Raw genomic sequence first — 21,856 nt, forward strand, 5'->3', positions numbered from 1 at the left:
ACCACAGGAGCTACCTGGAAAGAGTCCACTGGCATCATCACACAATGTGCTATGCATTTATGGTCACCAATACAGTACACATTTTATTTTCTGCTATTTAATTTGTGACATTGTTCCATTTGGGAACAGGAAGATGAATATCAAGAGAAGTGATTAGATATTCTAGTAACTACTATAAATAGCCATGTTGTTATTAACCAATATTGCAATGCAAATAAAAAAAATAAATAAATACCTTTGTTTCTGTATGCTATTTAAAATTTTGCTCAGCGTCGTGGGTTACCATGGCAACCACAGGCACTTGGCACAATATTTAGAACAGACACACTTCGGAATGCTCTATGAGCTCTGTCTACTGTAAAAACCTCCTTCCTCCCATCTAAGGTACTTAACTTTAAAAATAAGCCCTCCAGGACCAGATCCACATTTATTGTTTTGTGTTGTGTAATGCTAGTTACATTTTTATTTATTAATTAGTCTAAAGATCGTTACTTGGGAGCAGAAACAGGATATAGATATTTTAATTAGGGGAAATCTTATTTTTGATGTCAGCATAGACCCAATAGCAAAGCTTTGTAAGGGTTAACCGGATCAGCAATCTAATGTGGGATTATAGGTCTGGTTACAAGCAGGAAACATCTGTGGGAGGTCATGTGACAATGCTGAAGAATTCTGGATTTTCAAATTGCAGAGGTCCAACTTTTAATACCATTTATTATACCTAAAGCGGTTATGGACTACCACGGTCAGCAGACTGGGGAAGGAGTGTCAATTAAGGGGACCAACTCCACTAAAATGTTTTAAAAAAGTAAAATGGTGGTATGGTACCATCTGCTAGAACACTAAGGGGGCTATCATCAAAGGTTGGAGAGAGATAAAGTGGAGAGAGAAAGTACTAACCAATCAGCTTCTAACTTACATTTTACAGGCTGCGCTTGAAAAATTACATTTAGGAGCTGGTTGGTTGGTACTTAAAAAGATTGAAAGGTCCAAATACATACATGGAGGGTTGCATGAAGCACAGCTTTTCCGATAAGAGCAGTCCTCTTTGCGGTGAGAGAACTTCTGGGTTTATCACCTTTTTCCTATAGACAGTCGATATATTGGAAAGGCCATCGTAGGTATTGCAGCTAGCCTGACAGGTTAGATTACACAATACCTTGCAGCAAGAGAACACATTTAAAAACTCCCACCACAAAAATGGAAATCTAGGACTATAAAAAAGTTTTCATAAAGGATAAACTATTTGAAAGCTTTGTTTTTGTATGGAATTAGACAACCACATAATTCACCTGGCAGCATTAGCACAGTTCTCATCTACTTAAATGTTATGGTACTTTTACAATATCACTTTGCACACACTGCCATTTATAACCATTGGTTCCAGTAGGACTGGCCCAAAGATGTACAGGGAAATCCACGATGGGCCCCACCCCCCTCCTCTAGGTGAGAGTAACTTGGTGGAGCAGGACTGTGATTGAATTGAGTGCTAGGTGCGTTTCCACGGAAACTACAAAATTAGCCCTCTTGCCAATCAAAGTGGGTGGTCCTCAACCACCCCTGTCCCATCCTTTATAAAGGGCCCAGTTCCTTGCATGTCCTCTCTAATGATTGGCCATGTCACTCTGTGGTGGCTGGCCACACCCCCACTGGTGGATGGCCACACCTCTTAAGCTTGGGGCCCCCACCACTGCTTTCCCTGGTTGGCCCATCATACCCCACAGCGACACTGATTGGTTCTACACCAAGATTTCGGGAACCCAGTTAGTGGACAGCATGGCTAGGTTGTATACATACTGTTTTACATGAATGCAAGAAAAGATCCATACAAACATCTGTCTGATACAGCATACTTGGATTATTCTCAGACAAACTGCTGTGTGACAATAGCACATGGGTGGTATCTGCAAGACGTGAGGCTCGCTCATGTGCAACACATGCGAGACAGACTCTACTTATGACTCTTGTGTACCTGAAATATGTAGAATTACAGTATAAAGTGTTATTTCAGAGATCATCTCCGCGTGCACTAAAGGTGGCCTTCGTGACTCACCTGGATAGTGAAAGGAGTGAGTTTCTTCTTGTTAATTGCCCTTTCATCAATAGTGTCTGCTACCGACAAGTTGATCATTTTACTAAAAAAAAAAAAATAATAAAAATAAAGTCTAATATAAAGAAATAAGCAGTTATTAGGGGAAAACAACATACAAAACCAACACAATGCAGCAGATGCATTTGTTTTATTGAAAGTATCCAAAAGAATTACTGGGGAAACAAAGGGACAATGTGTCAGCCATACAGGATATAGATGACAGTACTAGGTACTCTATGAAATATAGTGCCTTATTCATGGTCAGACAGACGAGGGATCACACTCAATCTTCCAATCATAAAAATGCGCATACACAGAACCGGTTCTACGTATGATTGACATGCTGCAGTGTTCCGGGGGCAGAACCCCAGTTTCAGCTGAGACCGCGGTCTGCGTCGGTGGACACAGATTTCCTGGCCTCTCAGGCTGCCAGCCCGAGTAAGCGACCGATGGATGCGATGGTTATCCAAGGCAGCGTTTATGGATGCTATACTCTGAACGCTATTGCTGTCAGGAGGCGTCTGCTTCCTAAAGATGCCTCCTACAGTATTTAAATATTTGCTGGATGGTATCGCACAGCCGTTGTGTGCCCAACCGTCTGACCATGAACCAGGCCCTAGTCCAGTGGCATAAGACTATTATACTATTGATCGGTTAAATTCTTCATCTAAAAATTTATTACTACTGTTATAATCCAGCACACTATAACATGTATTCCCTTCCCTGATCTTTACTACTATACACACAGAAATACTGTAAAGCAGGCATGTCAAACTCAAAATACCAACAGAGCCGAATATTCAAGGTCTACGAGTGTGTGGGCCGCAAAAAAAACAAAGTCTTATATGCAATTTTGAAAGGTTTATTATTAATAAAAACGAATGCAGCGCCCCCTGTAGTAGTGCCCCTTATTCAATTTTACCCTGTATTTGTGCCCATTATGCAATGCTATTATGCAGTGCCCCAGTAATGCCCCTTATGCAGAGCCCCCAGTAATGCCACTTATGCAGAGCCCCCAGTAATGCCCCTTATGCAGAGCCCCCAGTAATGCCCCTTATGCAGAGCCCCCAGTAATGCCCCTTATGCAGAGCCCCCAGTAATGCCCCTTATTTTGTGCCTCCTCCCAGTATAGAACATGCCCCACTCACCTGTCTGTGCAATACTTACCTGTCTCCATGATGCCCACTGGGCATCGCTCCAGTCCTCGCCGTCCCGCGTAGACGCTGCCTGGATCTAATTAGATCCAGAGCGGCAGGTGCAGGCTCCGCTAGTCGTGGGTGACGTCACCTGCACGCTGCATCACCTGCCGTTAACTGTATCTAATTAGATCGAGAGCAGCAGGCGCAGGCTCCACTCGTCGCGGGCGACGTCATGACTCCAACCGCGCGCTGCATCACTGGAAACGCTGGCCTCTGAAGCGATCAAAGGCTTCTGATCGCTTCAGAGACCACTGTTGCCAGCCTGTACTGCCCGATCGGAGCTGTACTCCGATCGTGGCAGGTGTGTGGGCCGCATATTATATATATGCGAGTCCACACTCTGGGGCCGCAGAAATTGCTTATTCGGGCCGCATGTTTGACATGCCTGCTGTAGATACTATACCCATCAGACAGCCCAGGCTCCTCACAGGTACTCACCACAGCACAATGCCATCTCCAATAGCCCGGAATAGATCATTGGTGTTCGCATTCATGGGAAGGACGTGCTTGCAGTCTGGGTCGTTTTCTAAGGCTTTGTTTATCCAGTTTACAAAGGCATATTTTTCTTCCTCTAAAACCAGAGAACCAATAAGTTTGAGTTTGTAGATTGAATGGTTTAGACTGGAGCACAAACGAAACATTACAGCAAAGTGATCAGCCGCAAAAAGATGACAGCGACTGATCTAACAATTGCCCATGTCAATAAAAACATTTAAAATATATGGAAACTGTATCCGGATGGTAGCTAGACAGTACATAATCAGTATATCAACACCAAATAGTCAACAGGGTCAAAAGATTAACGGTTAAATGGTTGGCATGGACTTATGTCAACATGGTAAAAATGTTGACATGGTCAAAAGGTCGACATGCAAATGGCTGACACAGAAAAAGTTTTAGGGTTAGGTACTGGGTGGAGAGTTAAGGTGCCCATCCACTAGACCACTGGTTCTCAAACCCGGTCCACGGGACCCCAAACAGTGCATGTTTTCCAGGTCTCCTCACAGAATCACAAGTGAAATAATTAGCTCCACCTGTGGATCTTTTAAAATGTGTCAGTGAGTAATGAATACACCTGTGCACCTGCTGGGTGACCTGCAAAACATGACCTGTGTGGGGTCCTGAGGACTGAGTTTGAGAACCACTGCACTAGACGATTAAGTTGAGCGATTGAACGATAACGATCGTTCAATCGTTCATAAATCGTTTGCAAAAATGTCCAAAACGACCAGCGATGCGAGTGCCCACTGGTCGTTTAGACATCTATCATCGTGCAAACATGCTGGTCAACCAACCTCAGGTTGAGCATGTTTGCAGATGTTTGATGAGCCTGCACTGAACGACAATGTCGAAATCATGCAGTTGTTGTAATGTCTGCTAGTGGATGGGCACCTTTAGGCTACGGAAGGGGGGACATTAGGATTAGACACCAGGCTTGAGGGTAAGGGTTAAAATAACGAACAAAACATTTTTCAACTTTTCCTGTGTTGAACATTTGCATGTCGACCTATTTATGTCTACCTTCTGGTGTCTATTTATTGAGTGTCTATCTAGATACTTTCTATTTATCAATAAATCCACACCCATGGAAATCAACCACTGGGAGTACAAAAATGTAATTAGAAGCCGGTTTTAAATAAGGAATGATCAATGTTAAAATGTTGTGCTTACCAGAGGTCAAATGGATGCATTAACTAACACACACCTAACAATACCCAGCCTCCGTAACCGGAGACCTACAGTCCCACCTGGCCTTCCCTTCTTCTAGGTCCATCATCTATAGCGACAAAAGCTTCTCTTTGGCATGGGTTCTGTCTGTACCGTCAAGGGTGTCTTGGTCATTGATCTGTTCAATTTAGCTTTACTGGTCCTTTAATAATTCTGAAGATCACCATGCTTCCCGATACATTTGGCATGCAGTGTTCAAAATGCCAACGAGAAGGACAAAATGTGCCTGCGCCTAACATTCACAAGTGTAGGTTCCCTTAAAACGTAAACGAATAACAGTTTAATAACTAAAAAAATAGAAAATTGATGCTCCAAGTCCTAGAATCTGCAGCAATTTGTAGAACAATAAATCACTACAAGACAGGAAAGGAGACTGCAGATGTTCTCATCCCAGAGGAGAATACACTGATATTTCTGAGGACACACCTGAATACGAGTGCTGGGTCCCCTCACTAGACAGCTCGGAGGTGCCCCCGATTGCACAAATTCCCTCTTTGCGGTTGATTGCCTTCCGAAAGGTTTTGGCAATGTCACTACTTTTCAACTCTTGTACAAGCTGTAGGGGAAAAAAAAATCATACGGATGAAAGAAGTTGCACTGTAATTTAAGCTTTACAAAAAAAAAAAAAAAAAAAAAATGCAGAATGCTAGTTCCTAATCACGGGCATTACATCATTCCCATTAAAGCTTGCCCGCTTTCTTGATCCAAAACCCACATATGTGCTTAAAAAGGATATACATTATGATACCGGCCCACCACCCCCTCCAGTATGAAGAGCATATCACACAAGTATTCGATGAATAAAAATAGAACACTCCTTATGCGGAATAGAATTACATTTTAATTTCCAGACTTGTTAATTTTATGGCTTTTTATGTTATAACACATGAGGATTAAACCTGGAAAATAATGAACAAATACCAAATAGTGTAGCCATAGGCCTATAATTTCCTGAGGCATTCCCTATTACTGCACTATTACGGCAGCATAAATCATAATGCAATGTGTCTGGGCCAGTTCAGGAGATAGATTTCACTGCGTAACCACGACAGAGGTAGCCATTTGTGTGCTGGAAATGAAGCAAGGTGCCTCATGTCTCAGGGATAGGACTAATTGCTAATGAACTGCTCGGCTAAATATTGGCTCAGCCCAGAAAAAAAAAAAAACCTATCTAGGCAAAGGCTTCACATTCAACCACCAATCTGCAACCCACGGCTTGGGACACACTACAGTGGTATATGTCCAGGCCAGGGTACACTGCATAAGACAAAAGTGCAAAAACCCCATCTGGCCTGATCGTTGCAGCGCACATAGGGAAGTTCCAGGTTTGATACTGGACAATACACACCAGGAGTAGTTACACCACCTTTGCCAAGTGTGCATTATTCTTTATTACCTGTAACTGTGCAATGATTTGCCCTACCCTATCTGACCATAATGAGATTAGAGCAGCTTGCCTTCTTTGTAATGTTAGATATTGGCAGACCTGAAATGGTCAGTGTGCTGGAACCCCCAAGTAGGACGGAATGATTGCATTACATTAGCTGAAGTGGTCGCTGAAGTGGTCGCTGCTACTCTTATGCTGGGTACACACCTAACAGATACATCAGCAGATGATGGTTGTTCATACACACTGAACCACCATCATCTGTCATCTGGCCATGGGTCCCACTGGCCGTGTCGTGCCCCCCTCTCCCCGCGGCCTCTTCTGCAAGTGTACGGGCAGTCTGCTGACCCCCCACCCCGCACACACAGCACAATGCCCCGATATATCTGCAAATATAGTGGGCATTGGCAGTGCAGTACAGCCAACGCGATAGGTCCTTGGTACACACTGGCTGACGCACACAAGATATATCGGCTGATCAATTGATTGGCCAATATACATGCCAGTGTGTACCCAGCATAACACATATCTGTATATCCTCTGAAATCAAAACAAAATAACTGGAGCAATGAACTGCTCACTCACAAACCCCACATGATCGCCCTTTATTTTCACTCCAGGCTTAACAAGAGAAACTAAATCTGCTCAGAGCATGGAATATTACACACAGTCAGCAAAAGCACAACGGCCGGCCAATCATCACCGGCAAAAACCTCTCACAGCACTTTATGGCAGACGTCCAAGGCCGACGTAATGAAGAACTGATGCCAACAAAATGTAATGGATTAAAATAACCACCACGCGTGTAGGATAAATTCCATGGATTTAGTATTATATTATACACAGTGTGTGTGTGTGTGTGTGTGTGTGTGTGTGTGTGTGTGTGTGTGTGTGTGTATTTGTATATATGGGTGTGTGTGTGTATATAATATACATCATAGATATCTATATTTATTAGATTTTATTTTCTCCTTACTCTTGATTCCACTTCATGTAAAGCGTTACATTGTGTCTAAGTACCAAGTTACTCCTGCCAGACACATGTAATACACAGGGCAGTATTATGAAGAAATGCATTGTGATACTGAGTAGTGAGGAGACTGGTGCAGACAAACGCACCATTCACCATCAATGAATGACTGAAAACAATTATTCACACATCACATCACATGCTTGATGTCAGACAAACACTACGGTCAATGTGGATATTTTCTATGGTCTCTTGAACTGGGTATGTTAAAACAGATTCAAAACGTGGTGATGCTTTTATGCATCTGTCTATTTTTTCCTCAGTGGTTTAGAACATTGGTAATCTTTAGTACAATAACATGTTACAGGGCTCTATTCAACACGTTAATTATTGGACCCTGATAATTAACGTTCCTACTTGACGCAAGCGCCGATGCAATTCATCATTGCTCTGGCGCGGAGACAGCTGATCCGAAAATCAGTCTCCATGAGGTTTTTCACTGACAAGTGCTCATGTGTGACCTACATGTCACACATGCGCACAAGAGCCCCGACGTCCGGCAGAAGGAGCCGGAAAGGGGCAAAGGGATCCAAAAGGATCTCTTTTCGCGACCCGGGACTCTATCCCATAGGGAGCAGGTAGCGGGAGCACTCTCCAAATGAAGATGGCGAATGCTCCCGCAATCAGAGCCTGATGAATTTTGTTCCCATACTAGTGTATGGGGACAGCGGGCCATTCCGCTTTACCGGATACATCCTGCTTTACCATTTTGATGAATTGCCAGAAAACCTACATTTCTACAATTGCAGGTGATGATGTTCATTGTCACCTGCTTTTGTAGAAATTGATGATGAATAGAGCCCACAGTCTTCAATGTTAAGAAACTGACATATAATACAGAAAGGGACTATTATAGAACCAGAGCAGCACACCTTACACAGTTGCAAACTCCCATCACATCACGGGCACTCAGGGTCACTAAGCAGTTATATGAAAGACACCTGAACATTTTAAATAAATTTGTACATACAGTAAGGATCAGCAATCATTTAGTCATGGTAGGTAGGTCTTTACATGTATGTGAATAGCAGATCCCCAGGGTCAGATTCAATTACCTACGAATATTACCACGTGGGTAAAGCTCCAGGTTTAACATCCGGCACATGACAATTAGTCCATTTCCCCGCACGGCACTGCCGAGGGTAGCGTGCATTAACCCATAGATCCGAAGTAAGTGCTGGGATCTATGCGTTTCCCTGCGGGACAAGCCTAAGCAACCAGCTTCCAGGTATCTTCTAGCACATACATTGAAATAAGTGATGGCTGCAATCGCATTGGTTGCTATAGGTAACACTTCAATTTTTGCTAATTAGAAGTTTGATCAATCTCCCTCTAAGTCACAAAGCATCCAGGGGAATGTCGCACTAGGTTTAGACAAAGTCTGAGTAAATGATGGATCATCTTGTATCCCTTTAAGCAGGCCAGTATATTCCATGGTCCAGGTCCAGATGTATCCACATACATTTCACCTACTTGAACGTTAAACAGCCCTTCTAGGTCGCACCATGCCATAGCGTGACTCTGTAGCGCCAAGTGTCTTTCTGCAACTTTTTTTTACCTTGAAATGAGTCTTATTTGCAAAGTGGGATACAGAAGCAGCTTCTGCTGAGTTTTTTTATTTTCCAGGCCTCACCAAAACGTCGATCAACTTTCCTACAGGAACTGGAACGTTGGCCCCGAAGCTATCAAAAGCTAAATAAGCCTCTGATTGCTTCAGTGTTCCCAGTGATGCAGCGCGTGGGGGCGCAGGTGACGTCAACCGTGCAGCCGCGGCCCCGCACAATGTATCACAGGGAACTTGTGAGGATCCTGCGTGCATGCTGGATCCAGCTTGATCCAGTCAGCGCGGCAGAAGGAGCGGTCACCAGCGTGAACTATAGTCAGGTTCTGCACAGGGGTGTGGGGGCTACTAGTGGGGGCACTGCCTAAGAGGCACTACTACTAGGGGTACTCAATGGCCAGGATTACGGGGGGCACTACTACTGGGGGCATTGCATAAGGGACACTACTACTGGGGGCATTGCAGAAGGGGCATTACATAAAGGGCAGTACTACAGGTAATTCATTTGGCTTTAGGGTGCCTTGAAAAAATGAAGGAGACCCTAAGGGTGTCTTCAACTGAAAAAAATTTGGGAACCACTGGTCTATGGGGTCCATTTACAAAGCCTTGGAAAGAGATAAAGTGAACAGAGATAAAGTACCAGCCAATCAGCTCCTAACTGCCATGTCACAAGTGGTGTTTGAAAAATGACAGTTAGGAGCTGGTTGAGTTGTACCTTATCTCCATCCAAAGCTTAGTAAATAGACTTCTAAACTCCATAATCTACAAATACACATGGGTAGTTTTGTCAGAAACCAATTAACCTACTAGTTTTTGGCGTGTGGGAGGGAACCCATGCATAGGGAGAACATGCAAATTCCACATAGATAGGCTATGACCAGGATACAATCCATGACCTCAGTGCTGTGAGTAATTAATACTAACCACTACACCACTGTGCTGGCAGGTAATGCTAGGCTTTGTGCTTCCACAGAAGTTGTAGTGCCAGGTAGGGACTAAGACAGGAGCGGTTTAAGAGAAGATGGTCTGTGTGCAGCCTCTGTGTGCAGGCCCCTTCCTCTCCAGCAGCGCAGTACACACTGGCTTTTTGCCAAAGTAAACTGCACATGCGCAGGTCTTTGGAAACATGGCGCCTGTGCTATATTCCCGGAGACTTCTCTATTATGCACATCACCAGGAAAATAGCCACCATGCCATTTTCCCGGTGATTTCTGTCTATAGCGCTGCGGAGAGGCAAGTATAATTGTATAGATGAGAGTGCGATGTGAGCCCCCCCTATACCCAGGAGCCTATGTGCACCGCACACCCTGCACAGATTAAAAGAAATCAAAGCTAACATTGTATGGACCACAGGAGAGGTCCCCCTACCATCATCAAAAGAATGTAAAATATGTAAGAGCCAGTTGATGTTACAAAACAGTCAGAAGCAGCAGGACACAATGACATCACTAATACAGCCAGCCATACTCACAAAAACAAATTCTTCAAAGCCAATCTTTCCATCTTTATTCTTATCACCCTCATTCATCAGCTTCTGGATGATCTCCCGCACTTTGTATCCGGGAAGAGGAAGGTTGGCTTCCTTAAATAGATCGTGAAGCTCATAATCAGAGATGTATCCATTGCTGTCCAGATCTGTAACAGAACAAAGACAATATTGTTAGAGATCATGGCAGTAACAGCCATACCCAGCACAAGGAGTCACCGATCATTTAAAATTTAAAAGACAGGATATCACAACAACAAAAGAATCACTGAGAACAGATTGTTTTGCACATAGACCAATCTTAGTCTGATGAATGAAACCCTAATAAAAGATGTAATTGGTGCTTACAATCTAAACTTTGTACCTTCCTGTCACCTATACTGGCAGTGTAAAGGGTTACAGAAATAATGTGAGGCGAGCAGAATAATGGCACTGGATGCTGAGTTACATTTTTTTATTCTCCTTGTACTTCTTTAGAAGTATGCATTTGGAAGTGCATCTGCAGCAGAAAAGTCATAAATATATCACCCAGAATGAACATACAAAACATCCAATTCCCCTCTTCTATCAGAGTTGCCAATAATTGGAATCTATATTTTCTAAAAACACATACTGTACTATATAAATAAAATGTAGCCCCTACTCTACATCCTGTCATATGATATACAGTAGTATTAGATAATCCAGCACTGCGTCCAGTCTCCACCACAGAAAAGACGTTCCGCTAATCAGCTAAATCTAGATAATGTTGGGCTTGCGCTGCAGCCAGACACAGACAAATGACTCTGCACACCAAACCCTTAGCTGATGGTAAGACTGCAAGAAAGGAAAGTGCTCGATGTTGCTAGACAGTAACTAGCAAATTATGGAGCTATAAGGTAAGGGTTATTTATAGATTGGACCCAATACATTCAATCAGTAAAAAGTTATTCAAGCAAAGAGAGGATACCCTGTTAAAAAAAAAGTGCAATCAAGAAGCTGTATAAATGCCAATCGATCATACAAGCAGGCCATACACTAGAGCAATATCGTCCCAACCAATGATAGTCGTCTAGTGTTTGGGAGCAAACGATAATCACTAGGACACCCTCCCCCCACTCAGCCAGCAACATTTCTGTGGTCCGTGCACAAATACTGTCGCATTGCTCTGTGTGATCTTCCATGAGACAAAAGGCCCCCAAACATCAGCAATCTGAAAACCACACTGAAAAATTTTAAGATTTATAGCCCGATCCTAGGATTTCCCAATCTAGCAACCTGCGCCCATACACTACAGACCTGTTTCAGTGATTTGCAGATTGATTGCAGCTAAAGGCCCCCCTACATCAGAGACTGATTGCAGCAATCGTGCAATTTGCAATCGATTGTGTATAAAAATCTTTCCCTTTTTCAATCGATTGTGGCAATTCTGCAATCTGCAATCGATTGAAAAAGGGAAAGATTTTTATACACAATCGATTGCAAATTGCACGATTGCTGCAATCAATCTCTGATGTATGGGGGCCTTTACACAGATCTGCAAATCTTGAAAGGCCCATCATTTTGCTAGAAACAGTCTGCAAATCTGCTGTTCATGTCCATACACTAGCAATCTACAGCCCCAATCCTTCTGTGAAACCCAACATGTTGGAAAATCTGGCACATCCCATACCCTCAAGTGATGACTCTGGGAGGTGGGGCTTTTCTTATCCATTTTATAATACTCCCACTCAAAAAAATAAAAAATAAAAACCTCCCCAAATGAACCTCAACAGCTCTGTGCTTCACTGAAAAAAATTCTAAATATGCAGAAATTTTTTTTTTTATATATCTTTGCAATATAGTCAGGGTAGGGGGTCCCTCTCCTAGGGTAGATGGACACCTCCTTACACACAGCAGACAGGAAACAGCACACCAAGCTGGTCGGAACCAGTTTTTACTGTGCAATGTAAATCACAAAAAAAACAAAAATAAATCCCAGTCTGTCTGGGCACTAACTAGACAGGTTATTCCCTCTCTACAAGTGGCAGGGCCTACTGCCTTACCACAAACAAACACAGCACTTTCAAATATCACAGTGTCTCTGAACAAACCTCAGTGTCTGTTCTCCCCAGGGTATGTGAGACACTGAACCAAAACCTAACAGCTTATTTGAGCCGCTTCCAGGTGCAACTACTAATCAGCCTGCTCTCAGACTGAAAGGCCCAACACCTGGAATGGCCTGTGGATGGAGCCCTCCCTTCTCTTCTCACATCCACACCCCTAGGACCCATTATCTGGATTTTACCAAAAGCCGACACTTCTGGTCTGTTTGGCATAACAGACTTTTCCAGGGGTTTTTAAAACACATATGACAGGCATCTGTGACGACACACATATGACATCCCAGACTTCACCAGTGCATCTATCACTGTATGTATGTATGTATGTATATATGTGTATATATATTTATTTTATTATTATTTATTTTTTTAAATAGCAGGTTATGTGGGATTGCAGGTGTAATTCAGCAAGATGATCAAAAGCCATTTCTTAAATTAAAGTTACACTTTACTTTTAAAAGCCTCTGCTACCTAAACTTGCAATATTGTATTTATATACATAGCACTTTTTTTTTTCAGCATTATTGCAGCAAAGTTTTCTTTGGTGTGTGGCTCTCATGGGTACTATAACTATGGAGACCCTGATCTTAATAAGCACCAGCTATAGAATACATTTAGGCATTTCAGAACAGTACTTTTATTGGAAAACATTACTTTTGAATAGACAATTACTTCAGTTTTACTGCCCAATAATCATTTCGCACAAACTTCAAACACAAAAAAAAAAAAAAATACCTTTACAAAACAGAATTCTCCCGGCTGAGAATTTGGGAGACCCCTGTAGTCGGGGCAGTGAATGTTTACAGAATGTTCCGCCAGTCTGCAGGCTGTGAAAGAGCAGGAGTTGTTTATACTTAATCTTAGAATACTCAGTAACCTTATACTGATCCAGAACGCGGAATGTCTAAAGGAAAAGGGGGTTATATTAGGTCGCTCATGCACCTTCCTAAATGCAAACACGTGTCTCTTGTCTGGAAGATCCTATTCCCACCAGAAAATTTCCAGAGTGCTAAACGCTGGTGACAGGTCTGAAATGCTCGACCTGCTCAACTCTGACAGACAGGGTTAAAAAGTACAGAAGTCAACATAGCCCTAAGGAAAGTTTGACACAAAACTGCAATTCCAGCAAAACAGCCCATAGGGCCAGCAATCCAGTTACAGGTGGTAGAATGAGAAAGCCGAGCATGTACTTGGCTTCCTTGATAGGCTGAAACAGGATGCAAAAATTATTTAAAAAAAAGAAATGGCTCAGTCGTGACAGCAATGTGCTGAATTCATCACATTATTATTGCAGAATTGTAGCAATGTATTTTCCAGGGAAGGAATCCTTGGCTTAGAAAGAGGTTTTTGCAAAGATAAAGTTGCTTTCTGGAAAATCTAACAGGCGAGGTCATTTATTCTTAAAGAAAGAGGAGTTTGGTCGCTTATTCTGCTATTAACACATTATTTATTAATAGTCCCCATCACAATGAGCAATTACATATGGTTTTAGAAAGCTCTATTATAATGTATGCAAATACATATATAATACATAAGTAACATTATACTTGGATAATCCCCACTCTAAAAAAATATTCTATGTCATCAGTACTAAATCTGGCATCTACGACGTAAGAGATTTGTTCTGTAGAGAATGTCTTTCTGTAGCCACACAGGGCCGGATTCAGCAAGGATCGCTATTCTGCTTATACGCACCCAACGCAGTAGCCAATATCAGCGTTGATATGTAAATGTTTGCATTCGCATTGCGATCGCAGCCTACCATAAGGACACCCACTTCCCCTTACACACCTCCGTATACTTTGGCAACATAATGAAATAATCGGTAACATTGAGAAACAAAGGACCCATACGCACAGATAAGGCAGGTCAGACCTCACTGAGGAATTGCTTACTTCAGTGCACGCTATGAGGCCTCCGGCTGCGTATGGTATCGCAGTGGATAAATTATGCACACCGCTGCAACACCGTCCCAAAGCACTGGCACGCCTGACCACCACCCCATCACCAAACCCAAAAGGCACTTCGTTAATCTCTCTGCCATGGGTCTGCATAGCCTCTGAGATCGCAGTGGTCAGCTCGTGCATGCGCACTGTGATGCAAGGCGCAGAACGCAACAATCGGCCAATCGCGTGCGTATAAGCAACTGCGATCCTTGCAGAGTCAGGTCCATTGTGTAGTATTTTCTGAAATCTATGCATTAGAAACAAGTTCCATTGTCCTTCATAACCTCCTGTGCTTAACAAAGTGTCAAAAGCATGTCACAGGGCCAAACTCCCCCCCCCCCCCCACAAAAAATACGGAAACAATTTAATGCTAAACACACGTTTGTACCCAAAACTAACTCTCTAAATGTAGCACTTTGCTGCCACAAGGCTTCACCCCCCTCCACCACCACCACATCCCCTCCCAAAGCCCTAAATCCCAAGCAAGGTAAGAATTGTAGTGACACAACATATAAAAGTTTATGTTCTAGATTGTTCAACTAAAGTGTCCTGTAGCCTAAATCCAACCATCTATTCAAGACTCCCGAGTTAAGAAGGAAAAAAAGAAAAACATACAAACACATACATGACCTCATACAGGGGTCTATTTACTAAACTTTGTTAGGAGATAAAGTGAACTGAGGTAAAGTACCAGCCAATCAGCTAACTGCTATGTCACAGACTGTGTTTGAAATAGGACAGTTAGGAGCCAATTGGCTGGTACCTTATCTCATAAGCTTAGTAAATAGACCCCACAGTACACTATTGTCTCAGTCTCGCCAAACAGCCCTTTCTGGAGCACCAAGTCCCATGCGCCAAGCAGGTTTATGAGGACACATCTGTATCACTTATAACAAGTATATAGTCGAACTCTGCATATCGACTCTTTATCAACAAGATCATTCATAAAAGCATCATCTAATACAGGGGCGTAAATACAGAAGACAATGGACGGAGGCTGCCTTCTGTGCCTTCTGGCGCCAGCCCGAAGGGGGCACACCAACCTCCTCCATTGTTCCAGGTCCTGCTTTATGCACCCTAGAGCAGGAATAAGCAAGGAAGCCCAGGGGGCATGTCCCGTGGCCCTCCCTCTCCCAGGGACTGAGCCAATGTACGTAAAAGAGGTAGGACAGAGCATGGGGTGCATGGCCCCTCCCTCCATTGTTAGTTTTTCCACCTCACACACGACCTGCTTACTCTGCTGCTGCTGTAGGAGCAGCAAATAGCAAAAACGGAACACCCTGATCAGCAACAGGTAGCGTTTGTGTGCTGGGGTGTCAGCATAGTTGCCAAGTCCGCTTAGAACAAGCGGAATTGGACTTGTATTTTTTGCAAGTTGCTTCTTTTTTTTGCAGTAGCTTGTTGCTTGATTTCGGGCTTATTTTTTTGTGTGCATTGCCGAGGTACCCCTAGAGGTACGTAAGTGAGTGTGTGTCTGTGTGTTTTGCACTGGTAGTGACTGAGGGAAGGGGGGGGGGGGGTTGTGTATGGGGAATAGAGGGCAGTAGCTGGAGTACAGGGTGAAGTTGGAGGGGGCAGGCAAGAAGGAGAGATAAACTAGGTGATAGAAATGAGGCAGGTATATGGGAGCAAGTTACAATGACTGAGGCTGTTAAAAAGGGAGGGGATAATGGAATTAGACAGGTGACAAATGAAGGAGGTAAAGAAGAGGGGTGAGAGAAATACGGAGAAGAAGAGTCAGGTAAAGAAAAGGTGGGTAAACATTAGATGATAGGTCGCCTGATCCTGCTGATTGGGCTGACATATCGTCCACATCAGACAGTGTATCACCACTATGCATGACCCTGCGCACTCCCGTGGGTCGTCCATCGGCCTGCATGTAGGGCCGATGGAACGACCCAGATGCCAACGCTGGCATAGTGGATGGAGCCGGTGCCCGACATATCGGACGTTTGGTCACCACATTGTGCAGTATGTATTGACCGCCCGATATATATATTGCGTGGTCAGACGTGTGTACCCAGCTGAAGACTGGCAAGGGAATGAGGTATGAAAAGAGAATGAGGTATGAAAAGAGGGAGGGAGGTAAAAATATATAGGTTGATTTAGATGGAGAAAAGCAATATAGGCAGATAAGGCTGTGCATACACTAACATATTTAGGTTAGAGAAGAGGGGGAATAAAGGAAGTTAAGCAGATAGAGCGAGGAGAAAGACACCCACATATATTGGTCTTTTTTTATTGGGCTTTTTATATTGGTTTGGGCTTAATTTTTACTTATAGGTTGATTGTTTTCCATTTCAGAGTTGGCAACACTGGGTGTTAGTAGTTAATTGGGGTTGGAGTGTGTGTCTGGGTGCTGCTGGGATGTTGGCACAGCAGTGAATGGAGGGAGAGTGTGCGAATTCTGCTGGGGTGCTAGCAGTGAATGCAGGGGGGAGAATTTGTGTCTGGATACTGCTGGGGTGTTGCCAGCGAATACAGGGGGGAGAGTTTGTGTCTGGACACTGCTGGGGTGTTGCCAGCGGATGCAGGGGGAAGAATTTGTGTCTTGATACTTCTGGGGTGTTGCCAGCGGATGCAGGGGAGGAGAGTGTATTAAGGTGCTGCTGGTGTGTTGGAAGTGAATATGGAGGGGGGAAGCGAGCGAGAATGTGTGTTTGGGTGCTGCTGGGGTGTTGGCAGTGAATTCAGGGGCAGGAGAGCATGAATGGGTGCTACTGGGGTGTTAGAAGTAACTGTGGTTAACGGGGAATGTGTGCAACTGCTGCTGGGACTGGGGTGTTGGTAGTGAATGTGAGTGGAGGAGGAGGAGGGGGCAACTACAACTATCTGGTCTCTGGGCTCCTGGTATGAGCTTATGCCTCTGATCTAACACCAGAGAGTTCTTTGGATTTCATGGAATTGTTTTAATACTTGTAAAATCTATTTGTCAGTCAATATCAGACATGATAATAAAGGAGGATTTGACATAAAAATCAACCCAACACCTAGCGATTGAAGCCAGATTACATTCGTATTTCTCTTAGCTTCCTGTGACTCCCTATTCTGCCTTGCCTTCTTAACTTAGGGAAATAAAAGAAAACCTGACTAGTGAAGCAAACGAGGTGACTGGCAAATAAAAATGACATCCTTGACTGGACAATCGTCCCTGTTGCTCCATTTCCTCTCCTGCACAGAGACAGGCGGTTGATGACAGTCCCACCTCCAGTACACATGCTAGAACTTAGCCTTCATGTAAGATTTGTAAACACCAAGTGTCAGGAGCATATTCAAATTGTCCCTGGAAGTTGACGGGTATAATAATACCAGGGCACATAGGGTGGTATGTAGAGCTTTTTTTGTATGTGGCCACAGGTGGTGTGAATAGTTTTATCTTGCAAGTGGTGTGAAATTTTGATTAGGGTCATATACAATGGGAGAGAGACTGGTTACATGTTGGGCCCAGTTTAATATAGTGTGTTGTATAATTTAATGGGGCTGGCTGTAAGCGAAATACAAAACACTGATCACGTATAGTATACTGTACAATAAAATATTGAGCGATTTTTTTTTTTTCTATTCTTGCATTTATACAGGACCACAAGGGATCCACCATACGCAGGAGGTAGAAGATACAATGCAGCAACATTACAAAAGAACAAAGGTGACCACATAGGACAGTTATAGACAAGTTAGCCAATTTACATAAAATGACAGTCGCAAATTTTGTAATGAGCACAAAAGGAGAGACTGACCTGCATACAGAGGGGCTATGGGTGGGTACAAAAGGGTTAGATGTGGCAGAGATGAAGAGTGGGGGGACTGGAGGTTTACTGGGAAGGGTGGAAGGCTTCAATGACAATATTTTCTGGGCACATATGAATGCTAAGAGGCTGAATATAAAGCCTGGTTGAGCGTAGATGAGCATTCCAGAGGTTGGGCGCAGTGTGGGAGAGATCCTGGAGGTGGGCGTGGGAAGAGGTAATCAGGTAAGAGGTGAGGCAGCAGTCATTGGCAGAGCAATGTGGAATGTGAAAATGAGGTTGGAGATGTAGGGAGGTACAAATGATTGAAGCTGTGTAGATGACAGAAGTAAAAAACAGACTTGGTATTAGACAGGAGGTAATTGCAGAGACTGGTGGGGGGCAGCAAAAGTGTAGAGAGAAGAGATGAAAATGAAGTGGGAAGTGATGTTGAGAGAGAGTAGAGAAAAGCAAAGCAGCTCAGTTGGCCAATGGAGGAGCAGATTAGTTATGCAGGTGAGAGACTACCACAGATGCGGCTTTGCAAATAAAACGCTTTTGAAGGTAAAAAGTTGCACGAAAAGACGGTCAGCACTACCAAGTCAAGCTGCGACTAGAAGAGCTGTTTAATGCGCAAGTAGGTAGGTATGTGAACACATCTGTATTAATTATGTGGAAGTGGCATGATTGGTAGAGGGTCTGAATGTGGAGGGAGGATCACATGACACCCAAACAGCAGTCATTGTGCCCGATTCATTACGGATCACAACTGTGATTGCAATAGAGACTACTCACGCAGTCTCACTGCGATAGTATACTAATTCACTGTGATAGTTATGCCGACAAAGTATAACATAAGGACGTCTACTTTACCTTACACACATCCGTAATGTTTAGCAAGACTGCGAAACCATTGGTACTATCGAGTACCATCGCAGCCACACACACACTTGCACAAGCTCTGACCTTACTCAGGAATTGTTAACTTCATGACACGCTATGATTACTCAAGCTGTGTACGGCATCGCATCGGATAATTTATGCTCGCCCATGTAACAGCGCTCAAACGCACTGGAACGCTTGCATTTTGCCGACCACTCCCGTCACCTCCCACAAACTACCTGTCACTCTCTCTCTTGGATGAGTCTGCGTAGTCAGTGCGATAGCAGTGGACGGTTTGTGCACTGCAATGCATGCACAGAATGCAACAACTGGCCGATTGCGTGCGTAATTGCAATGAATCAGGCCCATTGTTTGGTATGATGCGGATACGGCTGTGATATGTCGACACGGGGCACGTGTCTAGGGGTGCCACTAGCTGGGGGCGGCACAACGGTCCCACTGTGTCATAGCATTCCAGTGCCACAATTCAGCAGCAGCTATTTGGACACACACAAAAAAAAAAAAAAAAAAAAAAAAGACTACTTCCCCCATGATGCACCAGGGGAAATCTCAGGAGCATTCGCATGTGCTGTGCAGAAACCCAGAAGAGGAGGTTCTTCGCATGCAAATAGTCAAAACATAGGTATCTGGAGGGGGCTGATTCTCACCAGGGGAGGCACCCAATAATAGTGTGCCTAGTGGCAGCCTGACACCTAAATATGCCCATTAGAATGTCAATATGCTTTGTATGTCGACAGTGAACAGATCTACATTCTACAGGGATAACATGTCAACATGATAGAATGTTGACAGAACATTTTTGGTGGCCCAGTGCATCACTTACCGGGTCCCGCCTGCAGTGGCTGACGAGTAGCATTCCGGTGAGTACAGTCTCCCTATCGCAAATCCTAATCCCTAGTCCTATCCCTCTCGTACCCAACCATAAAGCCCCCCTCCCCCCCGCTGCCTAAGGCTGGGTACACATCAGAACGACTTAAAACCGACGCGATGGTCCTTCCAACTCCCTTCACCCCAGAACACACTATATAGAGCATACACACTATGCAATCTTCCAATGGCACAATATACCATGCTGGAGGATTGTATGCAATTAATCTTTTTTCATGTACACGCTGTGCAATCATTGTGTAGATCACTGGCAGTTCAGGTGATGTCTGCAGAGGAAAGCTTGGATCAATATATCTTGTGGTCTTATGGTTGGGCATACACCCTACACAAGGTGCACCATATCGTTCACAACATCTTCCCATGGGGCAAGCAGCACATCAGATGTGAAGATGCGATGAAAGATGCACGTTAACGAGTGATTGAGCGTACACACTATGCAATGTGCATTATATGTTGTTCCAATTTGCCTCAAAACTATCTATTGTCCAATATATGGCCTAATGTGTGCCCTGCCTAACTCTCCCGGCAGCACCTAAAATTCTGAGAAACTCGACATATCACATTGCGACATTACATGTGTAGACACGGAACATGTTGACATGGTGTCGACAATGAGACCGGATACAGCTGATACTGGGAAATATACAGGAAGTTCGGTCACATAAGAAGAAAGCCTGCATTTCTGGCTAGCGGTATTTCTGTTATGCGGGACATATCATATGAACATATAAAAAAGGTAATCTGCAACAGTTTCCTTAATCATTACTATTGCATTGCACAGCACAGATCTAATGCATTAACTAACCCAAAAACAGTCTAACCCAGTGGTTCCCAAACTGTGCGCCGTGGCACCCCGGGGTGCCTTGGGACACTTGCAGGGGTACCTCAGGTTGGTGGTCCAGCACCAAATCAATTTTTTTATGGTCAATGTAACGTAAATATGTGCACAAACAGAAGCGCAAACCTGTCCACCACCACATAACTTTCCTTACCGGTCAGCACAATTTACTTCACTTTAATACATACTACATTTTTTTCAGAATTTCTCAACAAACTTTTGGCTTAGGGGTGCCGTGAAAACAATACTGATACTCTAGGGCGCTATGATTCAAAAAAGTTTGGGAACCACTGGTCTAACCTAAATGTGGGATCCATATTTTAACCACAGCATACTGTGAGAACGCCTAACCTAGAACTGCTCAAAAAGCTGATTAATGTGTTGTAGAATGGTCATTACTGCTTTTTAGATTTCAGGATTAAGCTTTTGGAAACACTGCATACAAAGCAGGGGGGATGATTCTTAGATTACAAAAAAAATAAAAAATTAAAATTACCTTTTTATACTAAATGGAACACACTGAACTTCAGCTTTAGTTCTGGTAGAACCATTCAGTATTAAGCTTGGCGAAGTAGTAGAACTACCAAAGTGTGCTACATCCTGGAGGATCTGATGCCATGATATAACAGATACTTCGTGTTCCTTAATCCTTTGAGTCAGTTCCTGCTATGCCACAGACCAAGAAGCAGCTTGCATGTGTTTCCATTTAGATTGTATTCATCTCACATTACTCCCTTTACTTTGTCAGAGGACAATGGAGGCAGCTAGACGAATGTTTGTGCAGCAAATTAATTTCCTATGCAAAACTATGCTAAAGCAATATTATGACTTATTTGTTCATTTATACACAGGAAATTACTGGATTGTTACTCCGTGACTCACACTGAAGAACAGATCTGCTGAAGCAAGCTAAAAAAAGAATTTATAATCATATAAAACATGGAAGTTAACAAGCCACCAGTGTTTCAAAGCAACAATCACGTGAAAAATAA

At 43.5% G+C, this 21,856-nt stretch overlaps 1 protein-coding gene across 2 annotated transcripts in view; it reads right to left on the bottom strand.

Annotated features, from left to right (window-relative positions):
• PLS3 (plastin 3) overlaps nt 1-21,856 on the bottom strand; it is a 103,947-nt gene that overhangs the window by 23,058 nt on the left and 59,033 nt on the right. For both annotated transcript variants that reach the window (XM_088453005.1, XM_088453000.1), the window contains exons 3-6: nt 10,469-10,632; nt 5,446-5,575; nt 3,730-3,862; nt 2,054-2,135 (exon numbers count right to left, since the gene is read on the bottom strand). In XM_088453005.1, coding sequence (XP_088309131.1) covers nt 2,054-2,135; nt 3,730-3,862; nt 5,446-5,575; nt 10,469-10,632 — 509 coding nt within the window. The remainder of the gene's footprint in view (nt 1-2,053; nt 2,136-3,729; nt 3,863-5,445; nt 5,576-10,468; nt 10,633-21,856) is intronic.

Source organism: Taudactylus pleione, unplaced genomic scaffold, assembly GCF_031769625.1.
Source record: "Taudactylus pleione unplaced genomic scaffold, aTauple2 ptg000039l, whole genome shotgun sequence".
Taxonomy (NCBI): domain Eukaryota; kingdom Metazoa; phylum Chordata; class Amphibia; order Anura; family Myobatrachidae; genus Taudactylus; species Taudactylus pleione.